This window comes from Heteronotia binoei, chromosome 10 (genome assembly GCF_032191835.1).
Source record: "Heteronotia binoei isolate CCM8104 ecotype False Entrance Well chromosome 10, APGP_CSIRO_Hbin_v1, whole genome shotgun sequence".
Lineage (NCBI taxonomy): Eukaryota > Metazoa > Chordata > Lepidosauria > Squamata > Gekkonidae > Heteronotia > Heteronotia binoei.
Window position 1 is genome coordinate 7,682,471 of NC_083232.1, and position 23,514 is coordinate 7,705,984.

Sequence of the window (23,514 nt, forward strand, 5' to 3'; positions counted from 1 at the left end):
TGGCCTAATATGCAAAGGATTTCCCGCTGAGTTCCACAGGGGTTCCATACACCCCTGATGTAGCCAGTCCTCCTGGAGCTTACAGTAGGCCCTGTACGAAGAGCCCTGTCAGCTCCTGGAGGATTGGCTGCATCAGGGAGGTGTGGCCTAATATGCAAAGGATTTCCCGCTGAGTTCTACAGGAGTTCCATACACCCCTGATGTAGCCAATCCTCCTGGAGCTCACAGTAGGCCCTGTAAGAAGGGCCCTGTCAGCCCTTGGAGGATTGGCTACATCAGGGAGGCGTGGCCTAATATGCAAAGGATTTTCCGCTGAGTTCCACGGGAATTCCATACACCCCTGATGTAGCCAATCCTCCTGGAGCTTACAGTAGGCCCTGTACTAAGAGCCCTGTCAGCTCTTGGAGGATTGGCTGCATCAGGGAGGTGTGGCCTAATATGCAAAGGATTTTCCGCTGAGTTCCACGGGAATTCCATACACCCCTGATGTAGCCAATCTTCCTGGAGCTTACAGTAGGCCCTGTACGAAGAGCCCTGTCAGCTCCTGGAGGATTGGCTGCATCAGGGAGGTGTGGCCTAATATGCAAAGGAGGTCCTGCTGCCAAAAAAGCCCTGATTGGGACTATGACTCAAGGGGAATGGAGGGTTTAAGGCTTCCTGCTTCTTAGTCTGTTATGGCTGTGGGGAGCTATTGTTTCTTCCACCGAGGCAAACATAGAGGTTCTGAGCTCAGTACCCATTAGGGAGATTTCCCGGCCTCCCTGTCTCTTGCCTTCTGGTCCCCTGAGGGCCAGTGACAGTGGAGGGAATGTTTACGGAAGTGGTGTTAACACCAAGCCGCTGTGGGATTTAGGCAAAACTCTATGGGTTTACCCATCCCTGCCTCCTCCCGCTCCTGCGTGTTGCCCTGACGGAGCAAATTTAAGAACATAAGAACATAAGAGAAGCCATGTTGGATCAGGCCAACGGCCCATCAAGTCCAACACTCTGTGTCACACAGTGGCAAAAATGTTATATACACACATACACTGTGGCTAATAGCCACTGATGGACCTGTGCTCCATATTTTTGTCTAAACCCCTCTTGAAGGTGGCTATACTTGTGGCCGCCACCACCTCCTGTGGCAGTGAAAGAAAAGCACCCAAGGGAGCACCAGATGGGAGAACTGGCATTTGGGAAGACTTCACTGGCATACTCCACAATAATTTGCTGCCACTTTGCTGTGGAAGGCAGTGGGTGTGACTACAAAAGCATTGGCCTCATACATGAACACATTAAACTGCCTTATTCTGCGTCAGACCTTTGGTCTATCAAAATCAGGATTGTCCACTCAGGCTGGCAGTGGCTCTCCAGAGTCAGGCAAAGGTCTTTCACATCACCTTCTGCCTGGTCCTTTTAATTGGAGATGCCGGGGATTGAACCTGGGACCTTCTGCGTGCCAAGCGGAGGCTCTGCTGGTGAGCCACAGCCCCTCACTCCATGCTTGAGTTGTTAGGCCTTAGTTAATTGATCAGAACCCGGGGGCTTCCTCTGCCACTCCCCGCTCCCTCAATTGCCACCTGTCTTCCTCTGCTTCTTTTCCAGCTGATGCCCCTCCTGGGCTTTCCCTTTTCTTATTCTCAGCCTTCACACTCCAACCTTTATGATTCAAATTTACTTTGTAACTGGTATTGGTAGAGAAAAATGGGCAGTGGGCAGAAAAGTCCCTGATTTTGTTTTCCTTCCTTCCCTCCCTCCTTCCTTCCTTCCTTCCTTCCTTCCTTCCTTCCTTCCTTCCTTCCTTCCTTCCTTCCTTCCTTCCTTCCTTCCTTCCTTCCTTCCTTCCTTCCTTCCTTCCTTCCTCTCCTCCCTCCCTCCCTCCCTCCCTCCCTCCCCTTTTCTTTTTGCTGACTGGTCAGCAGTTCAGTGTGAACTCTTCATAATATAAACAGTCATAAAAATTTAATGTTGATTTTTTTTTTTGCTTTTCTGTATTGTTTCGGTTACTGAATCTTGAGGAAGAATTCTGTGTGATCCAGAAGCTTGTTTGTTCATTCACCATGTCATAGGCTCTCTTTTTTCAACTTTAGAAGATTGACAGGGTTCTTAAAGCTCAGAATATTATAGGCTGCATTGGTTTGAAGGAACAGCACAAAGTTTGAGTCCAAGGGGATCTTTAAGACCAACAAAGTTTAATTTTGGGTATAAATCCTCATGTACATGCACCTTCAGATGCAGTATGTATTTCAGCCTTGTGTGTGAGAATTCCCCAAGGATTCTGGGTAGATTCTCCAGGCATGGTCAGGCAGCCAATGAGAGATGGGGCAGGAACTGGGAGGATGGCCATTGGTTGCTGTGTGACATCATTTCCAGGAAAACCTGGAAGTGACATCATGCCTGTTTAGAAATCCCCAGAATAGCTATTGTTTTACCATAGACTTTCTGGAGATTTCTAGAGAGGCATGCTACCACTTCTAGGTTCTCCAGGGAAGACAGTGGAGTGGCTGCTGGGATGCTGGAGAAATCGCTGAGGTGTTTGCCTGTGAGGCTTCCCCTTTGGAAATGATCCAGTGGCACAGCTGCTGTGACCAACGTTCCCTCGCAGCTGCAGAATCTTGTGAGCAAAAATTCTGTCTTTGTGAGCTACTGGCATTAAAGTTATGAGCTACTGCCTAAATTAGTGCATTCTGGGGTCATCCTTCCCGAGCTAAGACAAAAATGTGTGAACTGGAGGCTAAAAATCTGTGAGCGAACCCATGCTAACTCAGCTTAGAGGGAACACTGGCTGTGACAACATCCAGCCACCTATGCCACAGTGGCTCTAAGGATCTGCCAGTTATCCTGCTGTTGCTCAAAGGGGTGGTGGGAGGTAGGTCCGACAACCTGTTTCCGGGGCATGTTGTCAGTCTCCCTGGAGTGCGTTTGTGCTAATCTGTGCAAGATTGCAATATTTCTCTCCCTGACAATCTGTCTGTCTCCTACCTACCTTTCCCAGAGCTGAATATTGGCATCACGAAGCGTCTAAAGAACACTGACGTTTTGGAAGGAGAGAGCTGTAGCTTTGAATGCATTCTCTCCCATGAAAGTGTGGAAGACTGCCATTGGCTGGTCAATGGAACTGAAGTGGGCCAGGATGCACGGATTAGGGCTTTCAACAAAGGACGGAAGTATACCCTCAACATCAAAAATGCCCGACCATCTGATGCGGGAGAAGTGGTTTTCTCGGTCCGTGACCTAAACTCCAAAGCTACGCTAGTTGTGAAAGGTAAGTAGTGTTGCATGCGCATGTTATGGCCAGGGGAGACATTGCTCAACATGTCCAATTGGATCTAGCAACATGTAGAGCCAGTTTAGTGCAGTGGTTAAGTGTGAAGACTCTTATCTGGGAGAACCGGGTTTGATTCCCCACTCCTCCACTTGCACCTGCTAGCATGGCCTTGGGTCAGCCATAGCTCTGGCAGAGGTTGTCCTTGAAAAGGCAGCTGCTGGGAGAGCCCTCTCCAGCCCCACCCACCTCACAGGGTGTCTGTTGTGGGGGAGGAAGGTAAAGGAGATTGTGAGCCACTCTGTGACTCTTCGGTGTGGAGGGCGGGATATAAATCCAATATCTTCATTTACCTCACAGGGTATCTGTTGTGGGGGAGGAAGGTAAAGGAGATTGTGAGCCACTCTGAGACTCTTTGGAGTGGAGGGCAGGATATAAATCCAATATCTTCATCTACCTCACAGGGTGTCTGTTGTGGGGGAGGAAGGTAAAGGAGATTGTGAGCCACTCTGAGACTCTTTGGAGTGGAGGGCGGGATATAAATCCAATATCTTCATCTACCTCACAGGGTGTCTGTTGTCGGGGGGGGGGGGAAGGTAAAGGAGATTGTGAGCCCCTCTGAGACTCTTCGGAGTGGAGGGCGGGATATAAATCCAATATCTTCATCTACCTCACAGGGTGTCTGTTGTGGGGGAGGAAGGGAAAGGAGATTGTGAGCCGCTCTGAGTCTCTTCGGAGTGGAGGGTGGGATATAAATCCAATATCTTCATCTACCTCACAGGGTGTCTGTTGTGGGAGGGAGGAGGAAGATAAAGGAGATTGTGAGCCGCTCTGAGACTCTTCGGAGTGGAGGGCGGGATATAAATCCAATATCTTCTTCTTCTTCTTAATGTGTGTCTTTTTGCAGCATTGTTTTTGATAGGGGACTAAATGTGGAGGATGATATCCCCCCTTCTTTTCCCCTAGAAAAGCCAGCAGAATTTACAAAGCAGTTGGAGGACAAGACTGCATCTGTGGGGCAGGAGGTTAGCCTGAGTTGCGAAACATCTAAGTGGGACGGCAACATCAAGTGGTGCAAGGATGGAAAAGAGATCCGAAGGAGCCAGAAGTTCGATCTGCGTCAGGACGGGACCAGGGCTGTATTGATCATCCATGATGCTTCAGTCAAGGACAGTGGAGTGTACACGTGCGAGACGGAGATTTCCAAAACCAAAGCCACCCTTACAGTGGAAGGTCAGTGCCTGTACCCCATGAAGAAGAGGCTTGCTTCACACAGGGGGTAGTTGACTTGTGGAACTCATGGCCACAAGAGAATGGTCATAATTATTGGCCGAAATGGCTTTAAAAGGGGTGGTGGTGGACAAATATATGGAGGATAGTTCTACTGTTGGCTCTTATCCACAACACTTGAATGGGATCTCCAAGACTAGAGGCAGAGCATTTCTGATCTGCCAGACGTTGGGGAGCAGTCAACCAGGGAGGGATGGTCACTTTTGGCCCATGCGTGGGCTTCCCTGCGGCATTGGACTGGCCACAGGTGGGAACAGGATGCTGGGTTAGATGAACCCTTAATCTAGTACAGCTTCACATTTGTGGCTTTAGCGCAATTAAGAGGATGTCCTTCCCAATTGCAAAGACTGTATCTTGCAATACTGGTCAGTGTTATCCCATATCCCGTCTCCCAAGAGGGCTTTCTCGACAAAGAGCACTTCCTCAAGCTTCTCGGTCACGAAAGCTTCTCTTGTAGTTGTTTAGAGAGCTTCTCATCCTAGCTGTCTCTGTCCCCTGTCTTAGCTCAGTGATGTATTAATGTAAGGTTCCCCAGCCTTTTTGAGCCTGTGGGCACCTTTGGAATCCTGAAACTGATTGCAAGACTATGCCTGGGATGGAGAAAGTAGAGAAAGAAGTCCTTTTCTCCCTTTCTCACAATACAAGAACAATGAAATTGCTGAGCAGTCAGGTTAAAACAGATCAAAGGAAGTCCTTCTTCACCCAAAGGGTGATTAACATGTGGAATTCACTGCCACAGGAGGTGGCGACGGCTACAAGCATAGCCAGCTTCAAGAGGAGATTGGATAAAAATATGGAGCAGAGGTCCATCAGTGGCTATTAGCCACAGTGTGTGTGTGTGTATATATATATATTGGCCACTGTGTGATACAGAGTGTTGGACTGGATGGGCCACTGGCCTGATTCAACATGGCCTCTCTTATGTTCTTATGTGACACAGAGTGTTGGACTGGATGGGCCATTGGCCTGATCCAACATGGCCTCTGTTATGTTCTTATGTTGGTTATTGGAGAAGGTTAAAACCAACCTCAAGTTTACCTCTGAGCCCTTCTCTAGAATGGCTTTAACATTTAATAGAATTTAGAATGGCCTAATTAGTCCTGTTTGATCTGAGCTCATCAAGGCTTTGGAGCCAAGCAAAGTTGGCCACAGTTAGTACTTGGATGGGAAATCTACCAAGGTTGCTATGTAGAGGAAAGTAATGACAAACCACCTGTGCTCATCTCATGCATGGAACGCCCTGTGGAAAGTGTTACCATGAGTTGGTTGAGACTCAGTAGCATTGTCAGGTTCACTTCAAGGTTGCGAGGTCCAGTAGCAGCAAGGTTGTTAGTGACTTGTACTTGTTGCATCCACAAACTGCTGCTTCTCCTGGCTGAATTTACAGCCATGTCTTAATTAGCTATACTCCCAGGCAATTCCTTGGCAGTCATCCTGAAACTACTCACTCTTGAAATGACAGCTGATGATGCGCTATGAGTCTAGCTCTTCTCTATTGCAACTCTAAGTATCTCTGGCAAGTGTTGGTGCTGCAAAGGTGTAGGTGAACTGGGAGTGACTTGTGAAGACTTGGTTCCTGCTTCTGAGCTACAAGGCATTGGCTCTGTTTCAACTGTAGGCTATAACTCCTTTTATTTTCCTTTTCTGTTTTAGACTTTATTTAAGATCATACCAATTTAACAAAGAAAAGGAAATATACAACAGTAAAAATTTTTGGATGAGGCGGCGGGCATCTACTTGTTAGATCAGTTGGCCTCCACTGTGCTACCACACCACTACATCACTCTGTTGAACCATCTGGCTGTATTACTAACTCGCTATTGTAACTGATTTTATTGTAATTTATTGTGATTTATTGATGTACTCCGCCCTGACCCCCCATCCCGGGGGAATGGGCGGGATATAACTAAACTATTATTATTATTATAATTTTTCTACAGCAAGGATGTTACTTGGCAATACAGAGATTCAAAGAAAAATATTCAAAGCCATACTTGCCATTAATACAAAAATAATAACCTAATATATCATACAGTTACACCTCAAAATTAAGGAAAGAAAAGGTACAACTTTAAACCATCAATAGACAGCATTTATCGTTTCTAACTGGGAAGCAAATTGAATATCCAAGGCAAGGTACTCTAAATATGAGAACCAGACAGACGAAATAGGCTATGACTCCTAATCAGCTGGTAACCTATCTCTTGTTTTCTTTCTGGCTCAGAGCCAACTGCAGCTAGATGTTTAATTACTGGCTGAGAGCTGGCTGCAGGCAGCTCTTTGTCTGAAGAATCCATGCTGTCACTGAGCACAGACTGACTTACAACAGGCATGTTCTTCTTCTTAAGCTGAAATATCACACAATATTTCAATCGCTTTCAGAAACAGGGAATTGCTTCATTAAAGATCTTACGGATCTAAAGTTGGATGAAAATAAAAGAGCAGTTTTCACATGCCAAACCAAGAAGCCGACTTCCACAGTGACATGGAGGAAAGGAATTGCTGACCTGAAGGCAAGCAAAAAATACGAGATCAGCCAAAAGGCCGAGGTCCTGCAGCTCATAGTGAATGAACTACAGGAAAATGACAGTGACATCTATACATGCGACATTGGCGATTCTCAATCGAGTGCCAAACTGGTTGTGCAAGGTATGAATTTTATAAAGACATTTCATTGCAACAGAGAGGGGCTATTAAGGTTGTATGAAAAAACCCCGTTATACTCCCAATATTTAGGTCTCCTAAACTGGGTAAGTAAGGGTATTAGAATATTTGAGAGGTTGTTGTGTTGATGAAATATCTTTTAATATGCTGTTCGGCGAGATTGATAAAACAAATTGCCACCTTCTCTGATAAATCATGAATGTATTTTATTTTCCAATCAAATGATTCACCGTGACCCATATTGGCAGATAAGCAATTCACTGTATTCATTGCGATGTGCAATTTTTACATTTATCAATAAGCATGGAATTGCATTTAATTCTCTTAATTTACAGGCTAATGTTTTCAACCAAAGAAGCTCTCTCACATACAAGAGGTTACACTGCAAGTTTGCTTTGGAATGGCCCAGCCTTGGGAATTTCCTGCTGCTGTTTTGTCCATTTGTCTATGCTTGTGTTTGTGAGTCTTCTTTTTTTAGGCTGACAGCAAATGTCCTGGCAGCTCTCTCGGCTTGGCTTCGCGAACAAAGATTTAAGAAGGGTGCAATAGTCCACGTTTGCTGCAGGCTCGCTGGTAGCTGACAAGACCAATGTGGGACAGGCAGGTCCGGCCACAGCGGCTGCAGGGAAAAGTCTGATTTAGGGTTGGTCCTGTAGCAGTGCGATTCTTCCTCAATCTCCTTTTGTCCTCAAGACCAGCTATGCGTGTGTTCTCAAAGGAAGAGACAGCCTGGTGGATGGTGTGCCTCCATGCTTTGCGATCTGAGGCTTGGTCAGACCACTGGTGATGGTTGATGTGACAGGTGCTAAGGGATTTCTTCAAGGAGTCCTTGTACCTCTTCTTTGGTGCCCCTCTATTTCGATGGCCGGTGGAGAGTTCGCCATACAGGGCAATCTTGGGAAGGCGGTGGTTTTCCATCCTAGAAATATGCCCTGCCCAGCGCAGCTGCGTCTTCAACAGCAGTGCCTCGATGCTGGTAACCTCCGCCCGCTTGAGAACTTCAGTGTTGGTCACAAAGTCACTCCAGTGGATGTTGAGGATGGTGCGAAGGCAGCGCTGATGAAAGCGCTCAAGGAGTCGCAGGTGATGACGGTATAAAACCCACGATTCGGAGCCATAGATGAGGGTTGTCATCACAACCGCTTTGTAAACATTGATCTTTGTGCCTTTTTTCAGATGCTTGTTGCTCCACACTCTTTTGTGCAGTCGGCCAAATGCACGGTTTGCCTTTGCCAGCCTGGCAGCAGGAAGAGGGTAACACAACATGAGGTGGATTGGCCCTGTAAAGGAAGCCAACGCCCTCAGTTTGCAAGACCTGAGCAAGGCTATCAACAATAGAATGTTATAGTCATAGGGTTTCCATGAGTTGGAAGCAACCTGATGGCATTTAACACACACACAACAAATATCCTAAAACATACATACGTGGTGAAAGAAAAGTCTCCCGTGCTAACACTGGAGAATCTCTCTGGCAGCGCATAGTCATGCTCACTGGTTCTTCGGATGAGACCCTACTCCATGTAGCAGCTTAGCTAGATCTTTAAAGCACTGTTTCCAGATGTGGCCAACTCACGCAAACACACTTGCAGAACTTTTACAGACTTTATTGAAACCCCAAGGCATATTACAGGCTACTCACTGTGCCCCTGTCATACATGCTGCGATAGCTCTTACAGATGATGAATGTGAGGTGGAAAGACAGATGCGTGCCCCTGGACCTCCATGTTGCACCAGGAAAAGGACAATAAAAACTTTCCCGGGTCCGCCGAGGGGGGCCCCTTCTAATATGCTGTTCGGCGAGATTGATAAAACTATTGATAAAACAATCTTCCACAATTAGCCAATTAAGGGGGACTATATAATCCCACCTGACCTACAGCGCCTAGGCGGGGAGGGCGGGATACAAATACAAATAAATTTATTATTATTAAAAACTACAGATCCCATCACCCCATATCCTTAAAGGTACAGCATTTCCTTCTTCTTACTGAATTAATTCTCTTGCGCAGGCAGAACACCATACTAACGGGATTTATCCTCAACCCGGAAGCTACTACTGTCAGAGGCAACTACCTCTCAAAGGATTATTTACTCTGGAGTACTCGATAAGGAGATTGCTAGTCTAGTGAAGAAATAGTTCAGACATGAAAAGTGCAATAAATGGAAAACCAGATGAAGGCAAGCATTAGAATTTGACAATTGTGGAGGAAGGCACGGGAGCAGGGAAAAAACAATAGCTCAAGGCCACGTAACCCTTGTGGTATAGGATTCCTTAACGTGGAACAATAGCAGTTTCCTGTCAGAACCGTACTGCCAGAGGCAGGGGGTTATTTTAGGAATTTGGGAGGTCAATACACTCATGCATTATCAGATTACAGGGTTGTTTAAATATAAGCAATCAAAGGCAATATGACTGCACAGGCAGTATTTTGTTATGTCCTCTCCATTGGTGGGAGCTTGCCTACAGCAGCAACTGCACCCCTTATTCCACAGCACCCTTTTATGTCCCAGTCTACAGTGATGCTTCCTTAGCCTTCTTCCACCCACTTTTTATGGTAACTTAGGCTTGCTAAATAGGATTAGTAGTTTTGAGCAGACTTCGGAGGATGGTAGAAGACAGGAGGGCCTGGCGTGACTTTGTCCATGGGGTCACAAAGAGTCAGACTCGACTGTGCGACTGAACAACAACACAACTAGAGTCCCTTGGACTGCAAGAAGATCCAATCAGCCAGTCCTGAGGGAAATCAACCCAGACTGTTCCCTGGAAGGTCAGATGCTGAAGCTGAAGCTCCAATTCTTTGGCCACCCAATGAGAAGGGGGCACTCCCTGGAGAAGACCCTGATGCTGGGAAAGACAGAAGGCAAAAGAAGGGGAGGGCAAAAGATGAGATGGCTGGACAGCGTTACTGATGTAACAAACACAAATTTGAGTAGACTTCAGAGGATGGTAGAAGACAGGAGGGCCTGGCGTGACTTTGTCCATGGGGTCGCTGTGCGACTGAACAACAACAAAGTAGGCTCAACAGCTCAGGGTTGGGAAATACCTGGAGATTTTTGGGGTTAGAGCCTGGAGAGGGTGGGATTTGAGGAAGGGAAGGATCTCAGTGGGGTGTAATACCATACAGCCTACTTTCCAAAGCAGTCATTTTGTCCAGGGTTGTTGATCTCTGTAGTATGGAGAGCAGTTGTAATTCCCAGAGATCTTCAATCCCCACCTGGAGGTTAGAATAACCCAAAAAGCAACGTGGAAAAGTAAAGCAGGAACAAAGCCCAAAGGCATCCACGAACAACCCACCTTACTATGGAAAACTTCCCCGGACTTCTATCAACAGGAAAGGAACTTCTGATTGAAATATAAGATTTTGTCTTCGGGGGATCTTGTTCTTGTTTTTGTCTATGGTTTTGTAATTATGTATTACAAGTATTGTCTCTTTATTAAGTAATTTATTTATATAAAGTTTTCCATAATAAGGTGGTTTGTTCGTGGATGCCTTTGGACTTTGTTCCTGCCCCACCTGGAGGTTGGCAACCCCGTTAGTCTGCTAAGTCAAACTTACTGGACCTGATCAGCTCTTGGGGCTTATACTCTCCTCCCTTTGGAAGCGGAGACCAAGGAAAGAGAGCCCTCCTTACAACTGCATGCAGGAGGCTGAATCAACCAAAGGCAATCAGTAAGTATATAATAAGGACCAGGATAACGGCTGCCTATCAATGCCATTCCTAGGCCTCCTCAAGGTTCTTGCACGTTATCACTGCAGTACTTGATGCTTGATTCTACCCAATGTCTGTAAATAACAGAGGCAGCACCAAAAATGAACAACAGTATTGCGGCGCTTTAAAGTCGGACAAGATTTTATTCCAGCGGAAGCGTTCACGGGCTAGAGCTCATTCCTTCAGATGACCCGGTGCCTGCGTTAATCCAAATCCTGAAAAAAATTATTCTTCATCTATTTGCATGTTAATTGTGAACCCGAAACCATCATTTGCGAATCACTTGTGTAACAACAGGATCAGGATTAAAGCCAACCTTATCAGGGCTTTTTTTAATAGCAGGAGCTCCTTTGCATATTAGGCCACGCCCCCCTGATGTAGCCAGTCCTCCTGGAGCTTACATTAGTCCCTGTACTAAGAGCCCTGTAAGCTCTTGAAGGATTGGCTACCTCAGAGGGGGTGGGGCCTAATATGCGAAAGAAGAAGATGAAGATATTGGATTTATATCCCGCCCTCCACTCCGAAGAGTCTCAGAGCGGCTCACAATCTCCTTTACCTTCCTCCACCACAACAGACACCCTGTAAGGTAGATATTGGATTTATATCCCTCCCTCCACTCCGAAGAGTCTCAGAGCAGCTCACAATCTCCTTTACCTTCCTCTCCCACAACAAACACCCTGTGAGGTAGAAGAAGATATTGGATTTATATCCCGCCCTCCACTCCGAAGAGTCTCAGAGCAGCTCACAATCTCCTTTACCTTCCTCCCCCACCACAGACACCCTGTGAGGCGGGTGGGGCTGGAGAGGGCTCTCACAGCAGCTGCCCTTTCAAGGACAACCTCTGCCTGAGCTATGGCTGACCCAAGGCCATTCCATCAGGTGCAAGTGGAGGAGTGGGGAATCAAACCCGGTTCTCCCAGATAAGAGTCCGCACACTTAACCACTACATCAAACTGGCTCTCCAGAGTTCCTACTACAAAAAAATGCCCTGTAAGGTGAACTTTGGGAGATGATAGAAGAACCGGGGTGGCGAATGGTAGCTCTCCAGATGTTTTTTGCCTACAACTCCCATCAGTCCCAGCCAGCACGGCCGATGGGAGTTGTAGGCAAAAAACATCTGGAGAGCTACCGTCGGCCACCCCTGGAATATAAGGTTAGAGGGCTGGTGGTGAATAAAAAGGATATTGTGTTATTGATCACTTAAGTGCCATTACAGACTCAGTAACGATCTCATGGTTGTTCAGACTTTTCTGCCTGCTTTTATCAATTAGCTGATTTTGTCACATACCTTGTATATGTGGAATATATGAAGTTAAACGAATGTTTTCCTTTGGATCAAAATATATTCCAGAAATACAGAATTCAGAATGATTAATGTAGTGGCGGGGAGGGAAGGAAATCCCTTTCTGTTGTGCAGAGAACGGATTATGCTATCAGTTTATACATGTCTCTGAGAAATATCATGCACTGTTCGCTTTTTGTGCCTGGAGCATATCCTCTTGGTCCGTGCGACATATTGCTTCCAGAATCAAGAAGGAAGAGGATTGTTACCAGTGTGATTACGTTGCTGACATTTGGTCAAGATTTGTTTTGGTTTGTTCATTTGCGTTACCATTTTATGTTTTGTTGTGCTGGACTATTTGTGACAACTGGGAGATACGGATTAATTCTATGAAAGATTGTCGAGAGAGAACTTCCTCTCAGTTTGTCCAAGTCTGATTTCTTGGAAATGGCTTTGGCTTCAAGGGAAGGCGGCTGAGAGGTGATATCATCACTATCTTCAAGGACTTGAAGGGCTGTCATATAGAAGATGGTGTGAAATTATTTTCTGTGGCCCCAGAAGGTAGGACCAGAACCAACGGGTTGAAATTAAATCAAAAGAGTTTCTGACTCAACATTAGGAAGAACTTCCTGACCATTAGAGCAATTCCTCAGTGGAACAGGCTTCCTCGGGAGGTGGTGGGCTCTCCTTCCTTGGAGGTTTTGAAACAGAGGCTAGATGGCCATCTGACAGCAATGAAGATCCTGTGAATTCCGGGGGAGGTGTTTGTGAGTTTCCTGCATTGTGCAGGGGGTTGGACTAGATGACCCTGGAGATCCCTTCCAAATCTATGATTCTATGAAGGACCAGAGCAATGGTCCAGTTAACAGGCTCAGATTCTGAGAATCAGAGAGGAAATAGAAGATCCTGGTTATCCACAGTTAGAAGAACGTGTGATTGAAGATATTACAATGTCATGCCTGTCTAGTAGTGGTGACCGTGAAGTTTAAACATGAAATAGTACCAGAAGAAGATGGGTATGATTTTGGTTTGAAGAAACACAAAGCAGCAGAAATGGAGGGAAAATCTTATGACTTAGATCAGGGTCTCCAACCTTTTTGAACCTGGGGGCACCTTTGGAATTCTGACAGAGCATGTTGGGTGAAGCCACAAATGGCTGCCACAAAATGGCTGCTGCAGGGTGGGTGGAGCCAGTCACAAAATGGCCCCCACAGTTTACCTTCAATCACTCACTGAAGATCCTCGTGCTGTGGTGGTAGCTACTGCCAAAATCAACATTGTTGAATATTTGCACAGCCAATAAAGTCTCCGATGAACAACCAATGAAGCAACCAATGAAAGTCCACCTCTCCTGTTCAATTGAATCTTTGTGCAGTTGCTGTTGTCTGTTATAACAAAACACCTAGGAGAAAAAAACTCTTAGATACCTGAGCTGTCATTCACCTCTAATCTATTATCTGTTTGCTGCTGTTATTAAACAATATTTTCACTCCTCCATCCCATGATTCATGGGAGAATGGGCTCATTATTGCTGGAAGTCTCCATATTTTCACTCCTCCATCCCATGGGAGGTGTGGATGAGGAGGAGAAAGTGGAAGCAATGTATACGGAATTCTGAAAAAGTCTACTTGTCTGTATTTTCTGAGGCTGTCCGTCAAACTGTATGTTTTTTGGATGTTACCGCTGTTTGTTGTCTCCTGTACGCGTGTACAAGTTCTACTTTATCATTTGTCGTTGTGTTCTGTGTGATGTCGCGTGGCCTATAGCAGATGGCTAAATCAGTGTCTGGAGAACTTCAGGGCTCAGATGAAGGTGGTAGTAATGTGTTCCAAAAAACCCATCGCTCCAGGCATGATATGCGTGTGCGCATGTTTGTGCGTGCGTTCTTCGCATGTGTTCTTTCTCACAACACAAGAACTCGTGGGCATTCGATGAAATTGCTGAGCAGTCAGGTTAAAATAGATAAAAGGAAGTACTTCTTCACCCAAAGGGTGATTAACATGTGGAATTCACCGCCACAGGAGGTGGTGGCAGCTATAAGCATAGCCAGCTTCAAGAGGGGGTTAGATAAAAATATGGAGCAGAGGTTCATCAGTGGCTATTAGCCACAGTGTGTGTGTGTGTGTGTGTATATTTGGCCACTGTGTGACACAGAATGTTGGACTGGATGGGCCATTGGCCTGATCCAACATGGCTTCTCTTATGTTCTTATGTCTTTTTGCCCATGATGGCAACAGGCAGTGGAGTTACATGGGACTTTGTATTTCCATTTTCTGGAATCCATTTTGTGTTGCATTGAATCCTTTCATGCAGAAGCTTACAAGGAAAACAAAGAGCTCGCGCATTTTCTTCATTTGATATTTCACCTTCTGCCTCTTAGCTCTGCCCGTCATTTTCGAACGAGAACTGCAGAACAAGGAAGCCAAGGAAGGAAGCAAGGTCCGACTCTCCTGCGAGCTTAACAAACCGGACCTGCCGGTACAGTGGATGAAAGGAAAGGAAGTTCTACAAGAGGGTGACAAGTATGAATTTAAGCAGAGGGGCACTGTGGCAGAGCTTGTCGTTCGGGACGCAAAACCCACCGACGCAGGAGAATATACTTGCAGCACTGGCGAGCTCAAGACAACGGCTCGTGTCGAAGTAACGGGTAGGCGGAAAGCACCATTTTTCAGTTCTCAGTTGCGTTACACCTACTTTGTAAGTCATGGGTGCTTGTGTCTCATGCCACGGGTTGGTTGTGTGTTAAAACGCACACACCTAAGCGTAACAGTTCTCTTCGCTAGTGCTTGAAAAGGGGCGACCGAGTGCTTCATCGTGTACTGAGCATGTGCAAAGAAGCCCGAGATGGTTGGCGCTGATGTACAAAGGAATAGTTAGTGCACTTGTATCTAATTGGGTGGATGGTGGATCTCCATTTTGAGGTCTTACTGAAAGACTTCCAGTGGAGCCGAACACTTGGGTAGAGTTGTAATTGAAGAGGTCAACCTGTGTTTAGACTGCAGATGGCAATCCTTTGTACGGAACTATTATCTGCACATAAAAAACTAGATATCAGGGAGATATCTTGCCTTTTCCCTAGGGTGTTAGTATTCTACATGCAGGGAGGATTAGGTCTTACAGACCACCATCTCTCAGCCAAAACAACAAAACACATTTGTCTCTCACTGCCTGCTGGGTGATCTTGCTTGCGTGTGACTCTAAGTGGCCGTACAGCGTTTACGCCCAATATTTTAATTCTCGTCCCTTCTCTTCCAATGTGGTTGTGCATTTTAGCGGCACCAGTCCTTTTTAAGGAAGAGCTCAAGGATATGGAAAAGGAAGAGGGGGACACTGTAGCTCTTCGATGTGTCCTTGCAAAGCCCGATGCTTCTGTGACATGGAAGAAAGGGACAGCAGTACTTCGGGCTGGTGAGAAGTACGAGATGAAGAAGGAGGGGTGTGTGGCAGAACTGGTCATTCGTGATGCAGAACCAGAGGATGCTGGGAGATATTTGTGTGTCACCGGAGAGCACCAGACAACAGCACAGGTCAAAATCCACGGTAGGATGAATGGATGTGTTTTCATCTCATCTCTTTTCTTCTCTCCCCCCCCCCTCTTTTAAACTTTCCTCTTTTCCTAGGGTCTCTCAGCTTGCTGAGGTCTACCTGTGAAAATGTCAGATAGAATCAGTCCATCTCCCTGAAGAATTCAGGGAGGCTTTTCGGTAACATCAGTTTCAGGTTTTGTACCCTTGCCTTTGTCCAGTGGTCATGATATTTCAACAGCATGGCCCGTAATCTGGGCTTCAGTACCATTCCCATCAGAAGCAATATATTGTGGCATGCTAAAGAGTTTTATGGTGACTCTGAGTGGTCACGCTAGTATGAAGACCAAGCATATTGTCTGAGCAGCTTAGGGCTGAACTCCATGTTACACACTATTTACCGGTCTTCCCCCACGCTCTTCAGAAATGGTCGCATAAAAGAAGGCAAAGATTTGTTCTCTGCTTCCCCCAAAGGGCAAGAGAAAATAGAATGGGCTTAAATTACAGGGAGGTAGTTTGGAGTTGAACTTTAGGAAAAACTTCCTAATGATACGAGCAATTTCAAAGGGTAACCATGTTGATCTACTGGAGAGCAGCTAGATTTGAGTCCGGTAGGACCTTAGAAACAAACAAGATTTTTTGGATTTAAGCTTTTGAGAGCCAAAATATCTGATGAAGAGATCTTTGATTCTTGAAAACTCATACCTCAAAAAATCTCTTTGCTTTCTAAGTTGCTCACGGACTCGAATCTGGTCATAATGATAACATCAATTTGACAGTAGAGCTAATTGTTCTTGCTGGAAGTCTCCAAGCAAAGGTTGGACTACTGTCTCTTGAGAATGCTCTAGCTTTGGGTTTTCAGCTGTGAGAAGGGGGGGGGGGAGGGAATTGCCCCAAATCGCTAACCCCTTATATGACCTATCTTACCATCCCACATTATTGCAGGGCTTTTTTGTTTGCAAGACTGAACATTATACCTACAATGGTTTTGCAAGGCAGATTTTTGAATAGGCCCTACCTACACTGATAGGATCCACCTGTGTGGCCTTAACAGGACTGATACATCCTTTCACGCTCTGCTGGAATGTGGATTTTTTTTAGATGATGAATGCTAGAGATTTTTGCACGCAGCAGAAGACACTGAAGGAGAGGGACAGGCAAACACAGGAATTAATGGACAAGAGAGACAATTGTATGCAATGGTAGAATATATTTACCAGGACAGCATCCGATATTCAGAGTCGTTGCCAGGCCAAGGTCATACACAGTAATCAGTACACACTTCAGTAGATAACAGTATACACCAGTAAGTATACACAGCACGATCCAAGCACAGTAGCATAGGTTCCAACACCAGCAGTTACTATTACTAAGATGGAGTCAGTCATCCATTTTAGGACTGAGTTCCAACAATGAAGGCCTTTATTCAACCAACCGTCAGCCCATACTCCGGAAACCCTGGCTCTTTTGCTCAGTGTTAAGGATCCTAAGATCACTCTAGTGATTGCGAAATTTGCCTTCGTCTTATGAAATAAATCTGTCATGTGAAAGAAGTGTTTTCTGCTGCTCAAGATTCACGATTTTTTTTTACATATAGATAACTTTTTTGAAATAAGTATCAATGTACATGGAGAAACAAAGCGACAAAACAATTGATCGTGTCACCATATGAAGAAAGTACAATATACAACCCGCAGGGGTAGTGAGGATTAGCCAAAGAAAGTACACAGATAGCAATAATAGCAATATCAGCAATCATAAGTTTAGCCTAAATACAGAACAGAATAATGAAACATCTTGTAGCAAATGGCATGCGGCAAGGTTTCTTTGTAAGAAAGGGGGCCGCTTCTTCATTGTACATAAACGTTGAAGAGGATTACCTTGAATTTGTAAATTAGCAGTGATCTTATCCAACATGCACAGTCCCATGTTTTTAAGAACCAGACATGTATTGTGTGTGTATGTGTGTGTGTGGGGGGGTTATCCTTCCAGAAATAATGAGCTTCTAAGGGTACAAAAAGGGGAGGGAAGGAAATGGAGAGTGAGAAGGGGGTTAGATTGGATGGCGTATAAGGCCTCTTCTGCTCTAGGACTCTGTGTGGCTCGTAGCCACAGAGATGAGGAAGTCAAAAGTTGATTTGAGATAACCAGATGCATCTGTGGCTTCAGGGCTCTCGAGTTGCCTTCAGACGCTAGGCTGGCAAGTAAAGCTCATCTAAAAACATCCTTCCACCCTTCAGCCGTGCCCGCCCGTTTCAAAGAACCGCTCAAGAACATGGAAGCCGTGCAAGGGGGATCGGTCACTTTGCACTGCGAGCTGAACAAGTCCGCTCCGGTGGAGTGGATGAAGGGGCGCAAAGGCCTGAGGCCCAGTAGCAAATACAGAATGAAGAAAGAAGGGACCGTGGCTGAGCTGACCATTCAAGAGCTGGACCTGAAGGATGCTGGAGATTACACCTGTGCATCTGGAGACCAAAAGACAACAGCTGTCTTAACTGTGAACGGTAAAAATGCACCATTGTCCGTCTTTCAGATTGATTCCTTCACCTTTTTCTTAGGAAAAAATCAGCTTTTGAGACTCCTCCTCCTTTGCCTTGATCTTTTCTCTCAGTTGGCATGAAGCTTCTAGCTTATTCTTGATACCCAGTTTGGTGTAATGGTTAACAGCCGCACTAAGCCTGCTGGGTGACTTGGATCAGTCTTTCAAGAGCAGTTTCTCTCAGAGCTCTCTCAGCCGCACCTACCTCATAGGGTGTCTGTTGTGGGCAGAGGAAGAGAAGGAGATTGTAAGCAGCTCTGAGACTCCGAGCGAAGAGCAGGGTATAAATCCAATCTCTTCTATACTTTGTTTCCTCAGGATGTTAGGTGTGTTCCACATGTGAATACTGACATACAACAGAACGATTCAGATCTGGGAAAATGATAGCAGCCATATGTCAGAATGCATTCTGACATATGTGTTCTCTGCTTCCACTTCACATTAAAACAAGGCTGATGCAGATGCATCTTCTTGTGTTATTTCAGCTGTTTCTCTCTCAGTTTGGGATTTTTGTTTGTTTCTTCACAAAAAGTTATTATGGAAAAGAGTGGATTTTGTAAAAAGCACACCATGGAAGTAGCAGCCCTTAAGTCCAGACTAGCCCAATCTTGTCAGAATTTCGAATTTAAGGAGGGTCAACTACATTTAGTACTTGGATGGAAGGCCACCAAGGAAGTCCAGGGTTAGGAGAAGAAGATATTGAATTTATACCCCACCCTTCACTCTGAATCTCAAAGTCTCAGAGCGGCCTACAATCTCCTTTACCTTCCTCTCCACGACAAATGCCCTGTGAGGTAGGTGGGGCTGAGAGAGCTCTCGCAGAAGCTGCCCTTTCAAGGACAACTCTTGCGAGAGCTATGGATGACACAAGGCCATTCCAGCAGCTGCAAGTTGAGGAGCAGGGAATCAAACCCGGTTCTCCCAGATAAGGCTGACCCAAGGCCATTCCAGCAGCTGCAAGTGGAGGAGTGGGGAATCAAACCCAGTTTTCCTAGATAAGAGTCCGCGCGCTTAACCCCTACACCAAGCTGGCAGAGGAAAGCAGTGGCAAACCACCTCTGCTCCTCCCATCTTGAAAGCTCCACAAGGTGGAAATTCGTGAGGGTTGCCACTGTAACTTAATGGCACGCTTTACCTATATCCTTTGGGAAGGGTGGTCCCTCCTAACAGAACCCTGATTTGCTCAGTGCAGCGGCTTGCCAAAGAGTGAGTCTCCCCCTTAGCTCCAGGGTCCATTGGCTCAGATTCTGTTCATTCTGCGTCCCTCAGACCTGGCGGCGCAGTTCAAAAATGAGCTCAAGAACGAGGAAGCGACCGAGAGCGGGACAGCCACTCTGCACTGCGAGCTGACCAAGGCCGTCGACTCCGTCGAGTGGATGAAGAACCAGAAGGGGCTGAAGCCCAGCGACAAGTACAGAATGAGGCTAGAAGGACGTTTTGCCGAGCTCACCATCCAAGACCTGGAGTTGGCGGACGCAGGAAACTACACCTGTGTGTGCGGAGACCAGAGGACCACTGCAGCTTTGAAAGTGAACGGTAATAAAATTTTACACCTGTACTACACTCAATGGGCAAGCCTAACCAACTCGAAGCGCTGATGCTCCATGTCTAGGTGTATCAATTACCGGGGTTTTTTTCCTGCCCCGCCCCTGCAATTCTCCCACCTTTTCATATATACATCAATGCATTTTAGGCTTGCCAATCCCCAGGTCCCAGCGGGGGTTCTTCCCCTTTCCCAGGCTCCTTCCCGCCCCCAGTCAGCTGGCCAATGGGGGGAAGCCCCGCCCCCAAAGCCACCATGTGATTCCCCCCCCCCCTCCAGAGGCTCCAGTCTCCGATTGGAAAGGCTTCCTCTTGGGATGGGGTGTCTGTGTTACTTGGAAGAAGTTGGCTGCAACTCGTGAGTAGAGAGGCCAATCCCTCCCTTCAGAGTCGCCAGAAAGGGGGGGAAACGTCTGCTGAGCACTTCATTATTCCCTATGTGGAGATCGATTCTCATAGGGTATAATGGGGAATTGATCTGGAGGTTTCGGGGGCTCTGGGGGAGCTGTTTTTTTGGGGTAGAGGCACCAAATTTTCAGTATAGTATCTAGTGACTCTCCCCAAAGTGTCTCCCAAGTTTCAAAATGATTGGACCAGGGGGTCCCATTCTATGAGCCCCAAAAGAAGGTGCCCCTATCCTTCATGATTTCTTATGGAAGGAAGACATTTAAAAAGGTGTGCTGTCCCTTTAAACGTGATGGGCAGAACTCCTTTGGAGTTCAATTATGCTTGTCACACCCTTGTTCCTGGCTCCGCCCCCAATGTCTCCTGGCCCCACCCCCAAACTCTCCTGGCTCCACCCCCAAATTCCCCAGATATTTCTTGAATTGGACTTGGCAACCCTAATGCATTTACATTTCCCTCCAAAATATCCTCATATTTCTGCTTTGTAGTTATTGGGATATTTGGTTAATGTAACAAAGTTTGCCCGGTCATAGAAGCGTGCTACTGAGCGCAGTAAATAAATCTCCCAAGAAGTATATTGTAAAACAAGGTCAACTGACCTTTCTTTGAATTCACATTCAGGATGCAGTAGAAAGAAGAAAAAGAAGTGCCTTTTAAAGACTAGTTTGCCTGTCGCAAATGGCCAGCATCGTGTGTGTGGGAGTATGAGGGCGTTGTCTCTACGGGATTGACCTGCAAAGACCTGTGTCTCCAGGGAAGGCCATGTGTATAGTTTGAGAGTACAAAGGGGAGAGAGGGGGAAGGAGGGAGAGAGGGAGTGAGGGAGAGAGAGGGGGGGGGAAGGAGAGGGAGGGGGGTTAGAGGGCAGCTCCCAGGTTAGGAGAGGCTTCAGTTCAAGGAGATAACACCTATAGATGCTTAAGAGTGATGTAGCACATGCCCCAGTTTGAGGCATGCTGAGTCGCACATTCCAACAGTATTATGCGTAACGCTCTTTCTCCTGCCTAGTGCAATCATTGCTCTTTGCTTTAGGGACGACTGATGCACTTCTAACATTTATTTTAGTGTTTTCGTTCCCAGAACCATGACGCCATGCGCGTATTCCCAGTAGCGTATAATTTGCCTGTGTGACAATCCATCTGCACCCCTCTCCAGATCTGATGGGGATATTTTTTTAACCCTTTCGTTGTTCATATTGCATTCCTCAGCCTTGCCTGTTTTTTTCCAAGAAGAGCTCAAAAACGCAGAGCTGACGGAGGGCGAGACGGCCACGTTGCATTGCAGGCTGAGCAAAGCTGGCCATGTGGAGTGGCAGAAAGGGCAGAGGGCTATCAAGCCGGGTGACAAATACCAAATAAGGCAGGAAGGGCCGTGCGCTGAACTGGTGATCCGGGACTTGGAGGGGGCAGATTCGGGAGACTACGTTTGTACTTGCGGCGGACAGAAGACCACGGCGACCCTGACAGTGAATGGTAAAAAGAAAAAAAGAAAGATGGAAACAGTGTGTGGTGTGACCCAAACTTAACAACCGTAAAAACATTGGAAGGTTTTCCGTGATCTTTACGATATTTTAATTTTATGTTCTGCATAACAAGTTACGGAACTATCTCTCATTCCTACAGTTGTCTTTCAGTTTCCCTTCTGTAATTAAATACAGTGCCTGCTTCGGTGGGGAGGGCGGGATACAAATTAAATATTATTATTATTATTATTATTATTATTATTATTATTATTATTATTATTATTACAGTGCCACACTTCCTGATAGCACATATCCCTGATTTTCCTTTTATTAATTTAGGCAAGCAGCATAACAGAATACGCCTTTGATGAAAGTTTTTCATAGTTCCTTGACAAACTTAACAGCCGTAAAAATAAGGGAAGATTTTCCGTGATCTTTACGATCTTTTAATTCTATTTTCTGCATAACAAGTTACGGAACGATCTCTCATCACTTATCCAGGGCCTAAAATCCTTATTTAGTTATGTTGACCAGAGCTGGTTGTACGCAGAGAACGGGAGGGAGACTGTTTTAGGAATGGAGTCCACACAAGGTTGGTTGCATTAGGAAAAGAAATGGGGGTTCTTTATTGTTAAAGAAACATGTTAGGGTTTCCAGATCCCGCAGTGTGTGTGTGGTGGTGGTGGTTGGGGGGGTTCCCCACCGGTAGGCCTTACCTCTCCGCTACCCAGGACTTTTTTTGAGTAGGAACGCACAGGAACACAGTTCAGGCTGGCTTGGTGCTTAGGGGTGTGGCCTAATATGCAAATGAGTTCCTGCTGGGTTTTCCCTACAAAAAGCCCTGAGTGGAACAATGGCGGCATTGGAGGTGTGGCCGAATATGCAAATGAGTTCCTGCTGGACTTTCTCTACAAAAAAAGCCCTGTGCGAAACAGTGGTGACACCAGGGGTGTGTGGCTTAATATGCAAGTGAGTTCCTGCTGGGCTTTTTCTACAAAAAAGAGTCCTGCTGCTACCAATCAGCTGGTTAGTAGGGGGACTTACCCCACCCATGGGAGGAAAACCTGACTTTTCAGCAATATGCCCTCATGGCTTCAGTGTGACCTGGAAGTGATATAACAGGGGTGGCCACGGTAGCTCTCCAGATTTTTTTTGCCTACAACTCCCATCAGCCCCAGCCAGCATGGCCAATGGCTGGGGCTGATGGGAGTTGTAGGCAAAAAAAACATCTGGAGAGCTACCGTTGGCCACCCCTGTGATATAAGAAAGGAGCAGTTTGTGGTTCTGTCTGTCTCCATTTTGATGCACCGCTGTCCCCTATTGCATTCATTCTGCAGCCCTGCCTACCCTTTTCACCAAGCCCCTGAAGGACGAAGAGGCTACGGAGGGCAAAAGCGCCACTCTGCGCTGTGAGCTGAACAAAACCTCTGCTGCTGTTGAGTGGAAGAAAGGACACAAGACTCTTAAGCAGGGCAACAAATACAAAATGCGGCGTGAAGGCGCAGTTGCTGAGCTGGTCATCCAAGCCCTGGAAGTTTCAGATTCTGGAAGCTACAGCTGTGTGTCTGGAGAACAGCAGACCATGGCATCTTTGGAAGTCAAGGGTAAACAAAAATCCTTTGCCAGTTTTCCTCAGCTGCTCTGGGTAGATTTCCGTGCTTTTCTTATGGATCTGCTTGCTCCCTTGGTCATCATGGCGTGGATCTAATGCTCTACAGATTAACTGTTAGTACAGAAGAACCTTTTCCCCTACAGAATAGGTTTCTTCATTTTCACTGAACACCTAAGACTTTGATCCTTTGGGACTTTGAGGTTCTGAAATTTATGTCAGCTGGAATTATTATTCTCTCT

At 46.2% G+C, this 23,514-nt stretch overlaps 1 protein-coding gene across 1 annotated transcript in view; it reads left to right on the forward strand.

Moving 5' to 3' along the window:
• The window catches only part of OBSCN (obscurin, cytoskeletal calmodulin and titin-interacting RhoGEF), a 294,242-nt gene that overhangs the window by 105,313 nt on the left and 165,415 nt on the right, over window positions 1-23,514 (forward strand). The window contains 9 exon segments of the mRNA XM_060248274.1: window positions 2,975-3,244; window positions 4,211-4,477; window positions 6,917-7,183; window positions 14,572-14,838; window positions 15,465-15,731; window positions 17,956-18,219; window positions 19,524-19,790; window positions 21,410-21,673; window positions 23,001-23,267. Of these exon segments, the coding sequence (XP_060104257.1) occupies window positions 2,975-3,244; window positions 4,211-4,477; window positions 6,917-7,183; window positions 14,572-14,838; window positions 15,465-15,731; window positions 17,956-18,219; window positions 19,524-19,790; window positions 21,410-21,673; window positions 23,001-23,267 (2,400 nt within the window).